The following is a 9,362-nucleotide window of genomic DNA, read 5'->3' on the forward strand; positions in this document are numbered from 1 at the left end:
AAGTGGTCTATTGACTCCTTAAAATAGAAAAATATTCATTGACTTATTTTGATATAATGTAATTGAAATTGTCTATTTATGTTCTATTGATTTTTTATATGATTTTTTTACACGGCATATATAGTTTGCTCCTACTACGTACAAATTCTGGATTCGTCCCTGTATATAATCCTTGATTAATTCCGTTTTTACCGATTAATTTTTTTATTTTTAAATTGATAAATTAATCACATAATAAATTTTTTTAGTATAACCTAATCATTTAAATGGATATATTAAGTCATTCATCAATTATTATTTAACAACATTAAATTCATATTGAACGATTCAATTGTGTGTGATGCAAACTCATTTTAACACGTGTGGAACTGAGCATATTTTTATTTTAACAAATTACTTACGAGAAATTTTTATATTAGACATCTTGTTCCTAACAACATGTGATATCATATCAACCTATAAAATAACTTTACCGCATTGAACTTCAAACTTTTATTTGTTACAAAAATTGCGGGAGGTATTGCTCTCGCAATTCCGATCCCCATATGATTAAGTCTCTCCAAGTGTACAGCTCCACGGATTGAATACTTGACCAAAGGGTTAAACAACCATCTTTAATTACTGCAACCATCATCAGCTGTTGGATTGGGTTAAAAATAATTGATAAGAAATTTAATGTATCCATTAAAAAAAATTGTTAAAATTAGATTGAATAGGAACTCAATAGTGTTACGTTTGGAAATAAACTTGTTATGTTAGTATTAATTCAATTATTATAGGAAGAGAGAAGTCGAAAGAGACTATATAGGAAAAGCAGGCAATTATTACAAAGAAAGAATCGAAATTGCAAATTAAACATAACGGGCAAGAGTAACAGATAGATCAACGAAAATGCCAAATAGAAGAATGAATAATCCAGTGAAATTCATCAAATGATTTTCACGAGTATGCTTCATCTGCATGAAGGTTGCTTTCTCCATTAACCCTGTTAATGCTGCAGATATAGCCATGTATAAGAGTCCCCTTCCTCCACATATATGCCATGGTATCATTTTCCTTCTTGTTTCTGGATCTGATGTTACTATAAATGACAACAATCCAAATATCCACTGCATACCAAATAAGCATATTGTGGATATTCCAATCCATGAATGTAGGCTGTACATATCTTCTGCATTTATCATATCATGGAACCTGAATACAGCTGCTATCCCAACTATTCCACAGCATATTCCAACTAAGTGAAGTATCATATGTATCACTTTCTGCACTTGGTGTGATGATGGTACTGCCTTGTATACCATCATTGCTGCATCCATTTCAATTTTCATTATTTCAATTTCAATTTCAACTATATAACATCATACGTACCTTCACCAACAAGAAAGATGAATCCGCAGAACATCATGAATGGATGAACCTGTACATACATGCATACAACACTCGCATCATATTATACTATATATGCATCATACAATTATGAAATTAAATAAATAAATAAAAAAACTTACATTGAACACTCTATCAACATTATGAGAGTCATACTCAATCCCACCACGATAATGCAACAACCAAACAAGCATCAGAATAAAAGCCAATACGCCGAAGATGTGAGCTGCTACTGTTAATCGAGAGGCAGATCGCTTGTATCGGTAAGTTACTGCAACATCCATCTTTTATCTTTTATGTTCTTGTTAACTCTAATTATTACTTTATATATATATAGTACCAAAGCAACAGAATTCGATAATTTGCTTGCTTCTTGGTTTTGGTATAAATATTTTATAACTTTCTTCTTTACCAAAGCATCTTCCACCAGATGGATAATTTCCTTTTATGTTTCTAACTTGTTACTTCTAAAATCCTTTTTAAACAACTATTTCTACATTTCCACCCATTCTATCTTTTATCTAAATAGCTACCCTAACTACCAGATAAAAATGGTGTCTATTCACTCATACCAAATTGAGATTTTTTTGGTAAAAAAACAAGTACAGCAAGAATTAAGTAAGGAAAAAAACTTTACAATATCCACAAAAGAAAAGATAACCACTACAACAAGCAAAAAAATAACCATAAAACAAATAAAATATATACTTCATCGAAATCCACATCTATAGGAAATCAACTCCAATCAAATCTTCAGCATTTAAACTCTTCCGAACATTCGGATTTGAGTCATTTTTTGTTGCAACCATATAGATCTATAGATCTACAGACGAAATAAACAGTTTCCACTCTTTCTAAATTAAAAAATGTATAAATAACATAATAATAAAAAGCAATGCAATTTAAATGGAAGATCCCATAAAAAAACATATAAAATCAAAAAGAAAAATACAATAAACCTAATTCGGTGGGAGGAAAAGAATATTTAAAATACATCACAAAAGAGGAAGATTGACAAAGGAAAAAAAAATGAAAAGAGAAGAAAAGCAGACCGAGATTGTTGTTGGAGAACCAAATTGAGAAATTAAACCATCATAATAGTAGCCTTTTTTTAAATAAATAAAACTATATAGTCAATTTGAATTTAATACGTTTCTGAAATCATATTTTTTTCATAACCAAGATAGTGTTATCAAATTCCATCAAAAAAAAATTAGTGTTATCAAATCAAAAGAAAAGCATCGTGTCATTGTCATTAGTAAAAAAACTCCACTAGTAAAGTTCCAATTATACTGGATTGATATGTAACATATTTTCGGATCTTTCCTTAAAATAATGCTTATTTTGGCATTATTATCAACAATAGACCCGGGTTAAACTTATTACACACTGTAATACTAAAAAATTTAACCCGGGTTAATGGAAACCGGTGATCCATTCATCGGTTTGAGAAATTGTAGAAAACCCGGTAAATGATTTACCGGGTTCACTGCCATGTCTGCCAAAAGCAGACATGGCAGTCTTGAAACCGGTGAATCATTCATCGGTTTCAGTGGAGCGTGCGAATCTCACTTTAGTGAGATTCGCACGCCAACTCTGCTTCCTCCTTTGGGGAAGCAGAGTCCGTGAAGGGGCAAAATTATGTTTTGCCCCTTCAATTCCGGAAATTACAAAAAAAAAAAAACACACTTTTCAAATTCAATTTATATATACACTTCATTTTCACTCTCATTCTTTCTTACTCTTCAATTTCTACTTTACACTCTTCAAACTTAACTCTTCCCTATTCTTCAAAAAAACTCTTCCCTCTTTTCTTCAAAAAACTCTTCCCTCTTCATTCTTCTTCTTATTCCATTATCTTATACACAATTAAATTCTCTACTTTTCGTTCCACCATCTTGAAGAATTATTTTCGTAAAAATATTAAAGGTATGTATTTTAATTTATTTGATTTTGTATAAAATGTTGTTATTGATTTAATTTATGTACTTGTGTTATTGTTTTTGCAGTTTAAATATTTTCTGTGTTGCTCTAAAAACAAGTATGTCTATTTACAGTTAATTTATATTTAGTTATGTTGTTAGATTAAATCAGTATTTTGTAAAGTTAGATAGTATTAATTTTTTTATGTAATTAGATAGTATTAGTGCTATTATTTTGTATATATTATTTGTATAATAGAATTTGTTCTTCATTCAAGTAGTATATAACTAGATAACTAATAATAAAATTATCCATAAAATTAATAAATATAGGTAGTTAATAAAATTATTCATATTGTTATTATTTTGTATGTATTATGTATATTACTAGTTAGTATATTATTTAATTTAATATAATTGTATAAAATTAAAGTAATACCACCCATAAAATTAATAAATGTACGTGGTCAATAAAATTATTCATATTGTTATTATTTTGTATGTATTATGTATATTACTAGTCAATATATTATTTAATTTAATATAATTGTATTAAATTAAAGTAATACCACCCATAAAATTAATAAATGTACGTAGTCAATAAAATTATTCATATTGTTATTATTTAGTATGTATTATTTATATTACTAGTCAATATATTATTTAATTTAATATAATTTTATAAAATTAACGTAATACCATCCATAACATTAAAATGATACTATCAATAAAATAACCACATACATAATAACCATAAAAAAATACTACACAAAATACACATAAAGTGTACATAATATCTCATCCATAAAATATGACTATACATAATAATCATAAAATATTACTATCCATAAAATATTACTACCCATTAAATTAAATAATACTATCCATAAAATATGACTATACATAATAATCATAAAATAATACTATCCATAAAATATTACTACCCATTAAATTAAAATAATACTATCCATAAAATATACTATACATAATAATCATAAAATAATACTATCCATAAAATATTACTACCCATTAAATTAAAATAATACGATCCATAAAATATACTATACATAATAACCATGAAATAAAAATCTTAGCCATAAAATTGTAATGAATATAATAAAATAAAAATGTAGAGCGGATTTTTTAAGCTTATAAGAATATTTGACAATATTTGATCATTTTTTTATATTAATTTAATTTGTATATTATGTAGGTATTTTAGAATGACCGAATATACTAATTACATCATAAGTTGGGGAGGGGAGATGAGTTTTATTGGCGCCAGTTTTGAATATGATTGGTCTAGTGCATTGGCTAGGAATAAACGACTTAAGTTGAGAAGGAGACCATCATATAACAATCTTGTATCTAGGATCCGAGCAGCTATTGAACTAAATAGTGGTGACAGAATAACCCGAATCGTGTACAAGTATCCTATCTTTGGCCAAGCTTCACTATCGTTTTCTCATATGCTTATTTCGAGCGACGACGATGTTGAATTCATTTACGATAATTTGAGCAACGTACCAACATATAATACTGTTGAGTTATTTGTTCAGTTTGAGAGAGTAACCAATGACAGACCCATGTCAAGTATGTTTCCTGTAACCAACGAGTGTGTGAATACTAATATCGGTTATGGGTCTACAACTACTGGACCTAGCTATCAGCCAACATCATCTTTCTTATCACTAGGCACGAGAGAGTGGGACCAAGCCGGACCATCTTATGCTATCCCAAGTGGAGATTTCCAAGACGACAGACATACTAATATTGGTTACCAATCCAACGTGACTGCATTCCCTAATTATGATGTTGAAATAAATCGATATGAAGTGGGCACAAGCCGAGATTATGATGAACCTGATCCAGTAATTGAATATGGTCTCGATGATCTAGTTGAAAGTGAGAGTGATGACGGATTGGATGTGGAGGAGGATTTTGATTATGAAGAATATGCCGATGAAGATGAAGAGGTGGAGGAAGATGTGATTGTGGATCATGAAGGAATGGTAGGGGGTGATTATAGCACAATACCTTCAATTCATGTTGTATCTTCATGGATGATGGATTTGAATGTAGCTCCAACTGATGTGCCTGAGTACTATGGCATCCCAGCAATTGCTCCTTTATCATCATTTACATGTCCAGCTCCTGCATATTCAATGATAGAGGAAGACCGTGTATATGGTGCTTCAAATGATACCGAAGAGATATGCGTATGGGATGGAGTTTCAGAGTTGAGAAAAGGATTAGTGTTTGCTGACAAAGAGGATTTCAATCAGCTGTGAAGAAATATTCAATGAGTAGAAATGTTTCGTACTCAACAGTTGAGTCCCAACCACACAAATTAGTCGTGAAGTGCTGGAAATCGGAACAAAATTGCGATTGGTGGTTAAGGGAACTTTTGAAGAAAAAATTGGGCTACTGGGTAATAAGTGTGTATCATGGTCCTCACACATGCTTTGGTTCAATGTTGATGCAAGATCATAATAAGCTTGATAGTAAAATGATTTCAAACTGCATTATGGATATGGTTGCAAAAGATCCAAGGTTGAGTGTCGGAGTTATACAAGCAAACATCAAGACTCAATTCAAGTTTTGTGTGTCCTATAAAAAGGCATGGTTTGGGAAAAAGAAGGCGTTAGAAAAGATCTTTGGCAATTGGGAAGAGTCGTACAACATGTTGCCTCGATACTTGAATGCCATGAAACACTATAATCCGGGATGTGTTAGTTGTCTAGTGACCGATGAAACACATAATCAACAACATCAAATATTCAAACGAGTTTTTTGGAGTTTCAAACCGTGCATCGAGGGTTTCAAACATTGTCGACCCATGATATTGATAGATGGGACATTTCTCTACGGTAAGTATAAACATACATTGTTGGTGGCAACGTCATTTGATGGCAACAACCACATACTTCCTATTGCATTTGCAATTGTAGAAAACGAGAATCAGTCCAGTTGGTCATGGTTCATGGATTGCATTCGGAGGTATGTCACTCAACGCATTGGTTTAAGCGTCATCTCAGATCGACATGCTGGAATTTTGTATGCAATGTCCCAACCAAACTTGGGTTGGGCTGAACCGATGGCATTTCATAGGTTCTGCCTCCGACACTTTGTCAGCAATTACAACCACAGTTTTCATAAGACTGGAATTAAAAAACTTCTATACCGGGATGGTACGTGTTAGTATATATGTTTCAAATGATTCCATCTCAATATGTAGTGTATGTTTTCACAAAATGTTGAATTGACTTATTTAGGTGCACAAGCACAACCGAGGAAGTTTCAGAAGATAATGGATGCAATCAAGGCAATGGATGTAGCATCGTACAATTGGGCAATGGAGAGACCTATGGATCGATGGAGTCTGTCACATGATAATGGTGCACAGTGCGGGACTATGACAACAAACATTGCAGAATGTGTAAACAGTTTTCTAAAAGGCATCAGACAAATGCCTATACAAAGCATTGTAGAGCATACATTTGCAAAAATGGTGCATTACTTCGACTCGCGCAGACAGGTGTTTAGTAATTTGAAGGATACCACACAAAAAACCTACCTGATAATTGCATAGTTAATGAGTATACTCCACCTGAATGGATGAGGTTATGGGAAGTTCGATGTGAGCTTGAAGCATACTGTGTTTGCCATTGTATAAAAAGGCCGAAGATCATATCATCCATGTTGCCAAGACGAACAACAGCAGAAAAATGCATTGTGAAAGAACAACTGCAACGGGAAATAGATATAATGGAGGTTCGACTAGCTAAGGTCCATGATGAGGAAATCACAAAGGAAGAACCGACCACATCAACATCTGATTTATCTTCTGGCAGTGACGATGACGCTTTTCAAACATTTTTACCTCGTTCGTTGCCTCGTTGTTTTACAACTTTTCGCATGTAGGCCATGTCCACATTTTTTTCCAATGTTTTTCAATATGTATTTTTGTTTCTCAATATGTACTTATGTTGTTATGTTTATGATGTTTGAATGAATATGTTATTTGTGTTATTTGTGAATGAATATGAATATGTTATTTATGTTATTTGTGATAAAAATAAATTTGAAGTATGGAGAGATACTTTTAAGCATGATGAATTGATTTGAATTATCATAACTTTTAGCATGGTAATAGTAGTATGGAATTGTGATATCGATAATTTCAAGTATCATAATATGGAAGTATAATAAAAATAATATATATTAAAGCATTTTAGAAATAATACATATTGAAGTTTGCTATAAATAATATATAAAACTTATCTACGTGGTACATATGGTTGACAACTTCCTGTATAACAACTTCTAGCAGTAATAGGTCTACGTCCTTGTTCATCTTCATCCACTTCAGGATTATTAGACCCAACCACAGCTTGGTTTTCATCCACAGTTGCCATTTCAGGATTACTAGACCCCCCCACATATTGAGTTGCATCCACAGCTTGGACCCATGATCCTACATCTTGTCGAGTGACTGAAAAATGATCATAACTTGGCATGTTTAGGTCCAGGCCTATGTGGGAATTATACGGTATAGGTGGTTGACACATCATATTACCTGCAACAGAAGTACTGCCACCAAATAACCATTGGGTAGAGTCCATTGTTGAATTTCCCACCAAATTGTCTTGTGCACTCCACTGACTCATACCATAATTTGGATTTTCAAAAGAAGGAACAATATTTTGTTGCGGAGTGTAGAACATACTTGACTGTTCTCCTATATCAGTTCCTTCAAATTGATGTGGTGATGTATAGTGGAATGGTGAAAAGTGTTGTGGTGATGGTAACACTATTGGTGAGAATTGTTCAGCAGCCAAACCGAAATGTGATTGTGTCGGTTGGGGACCACTATCCCATACAGACTGTGGACCTGTCTCGGCTGTGGGTTGTGGAATTATTTGAGGTACTTCTGACGGTACTTGGGGCATTTCCTCCTCCGCAGCATGGGAATAAAGATCATAAATCCTTTGCCTAGGTATTTGTTGAATACCCACCGGTGCCGGAGGGTATGGCAATTTCTGACGTCGTGACAATAAAGTCCGTCGCCGCCTCCTTGTTTCGACCTCTGGCTCTTCCATATGTGGAATTGACAATGAAGCTGGAGCAGGTTGTGGTTCATATGTATTTGCCATACGATGCTCTTCATTCATTCCACCTAACATGCTGGCCGTCATTTCTCTTACATTTTGCAAATTATCAGGTTGCATATGATACAGATATTGCAATCCGTCTCCCTACACACATAAATTTTTACAAACATTACTTTTTATTTAATATGCAATAAATTAACCTTAATTTAATACTACTTACAATTGCCGGTCTAGCAGCGCTTATAGGATCAATCCACCTTTTTGTGTGTTGTAGGTACCATTGCATATATTGTGCTTGGGAATGCAATCCAGCTCCTAATGGAACTGACTCTGCTAACCTAGAGTGTCTTTCGTTCCACAAACCAAGTGAATGTTGATGTCGGTGTTCCCAATTTGTTCCGTGACGCCCTCGCATGTCAAGTGTGTGGTATGATTCAATTTGGAAAGGGCGTTGGGGAATAGGTTGGTTCATACCAAATTGACGAAGACATCTATCCGGTTGATGGAATTCCACTGTGGCATTGAATATTAAAGGAACAACGGATCGCCATACGCTCTCTCCAGCACGACAATATGGAGGCAACATTTGTAGCATATTAGTATATGGCTCCCAAATAAACTAACAAAAACCACATACAAAATAATTAGTGAGTTACATTAATTAACTGCATACATATGGTGTGATTTTAAAAAATATGTATTTACCTCATCGTCTCTCTGGTGATCTAATGCTATTCTAATTTCTTTGACATTATGATGTACTGTTTGCGCCATATTTTTGGGATATTTCCACCTACAAATATAGCAACGTCATTTGTACATGTTAATTCATAGATATATATAGTACTCAATAACCGTATTAAAAATTAAAACAAATTTATTTACTTGGCAGCGAGTGGCCGATCTGTGTGAATTTGTGAAGACACATTCAGCAAGC

The 9,362-nt window shown here is 33.0% G+C and overlaps 1 protein-coding gene across 1 annotated transcript; it reads right to left on the bottom strand.

Moving 5' to 3' along the window:
• Positions 1 to 477: 477 nt before the first annotated feature.
• LOC136209310 (probable transmembrane ascorbate ferrireductase 3) lies at positions 478 to 1,744 on the bottom strand. Its single transcript, XM_066000749.1, has 3 exons — positions 1,512 to 1,744; positions 1,372 to 1,420; positions 478 to 1,309 (listed from the first exon to the last, which is right to left on the bottom strand). The coding sequence occupies exons 1-3, from the start codon at positions 1,671 to 1,673 to the stop codon at positions 852 to 854; spliced, it is 669 nt and encodes a 222-aa protein (XP_065856821.1). The 5' UTR covers positions 1,674 to 1,744; the 3' UTR covers positions 478 to 851.
• Positions 1,745 to 9,362: the final 7,618 nt, after the last annotated feature.

This window comes from Euphorbia lathyris, chromosome 10 (assembly GCF_963576675.1).
Source record: "Euphorbia lathyris chromosome 10, ddEupLath1.1, whole genome shotgun sequence".
Taxonomy (NCBI): domain Eukaryota; kingdom Viridiplantae; phylum Streptophyta; class Magnoliopsida; order Malpighiales; family Euphorbiaceae; genus Euphorbia; species Euphorbia lathyris.

Bases quoted from the DNA above. Each gene is read 5' to 3' on its own strand.
- LOC136209310 (XM_066000749.1), bottom strand. From the start codon at position 1,673: ATGGATGTTGCAGTAACTTACCGATACAAGCGATCTGCCTCTCGATTA. The intron at 1,421-1,511 runs GTAAGTTTTTTT...ATGTATGTACAG, and splicing joins ATGTTGATAGAGTGTTCAAT to GTTCATCCATTCATGATGTT. The intron at 1,310-1,371 runs GTACGTATGATG...AAATGGATGCAG, and splicing joins CATCTTTCTTGTTGGTGAAG to CAATGATGGTATACAAGGCA.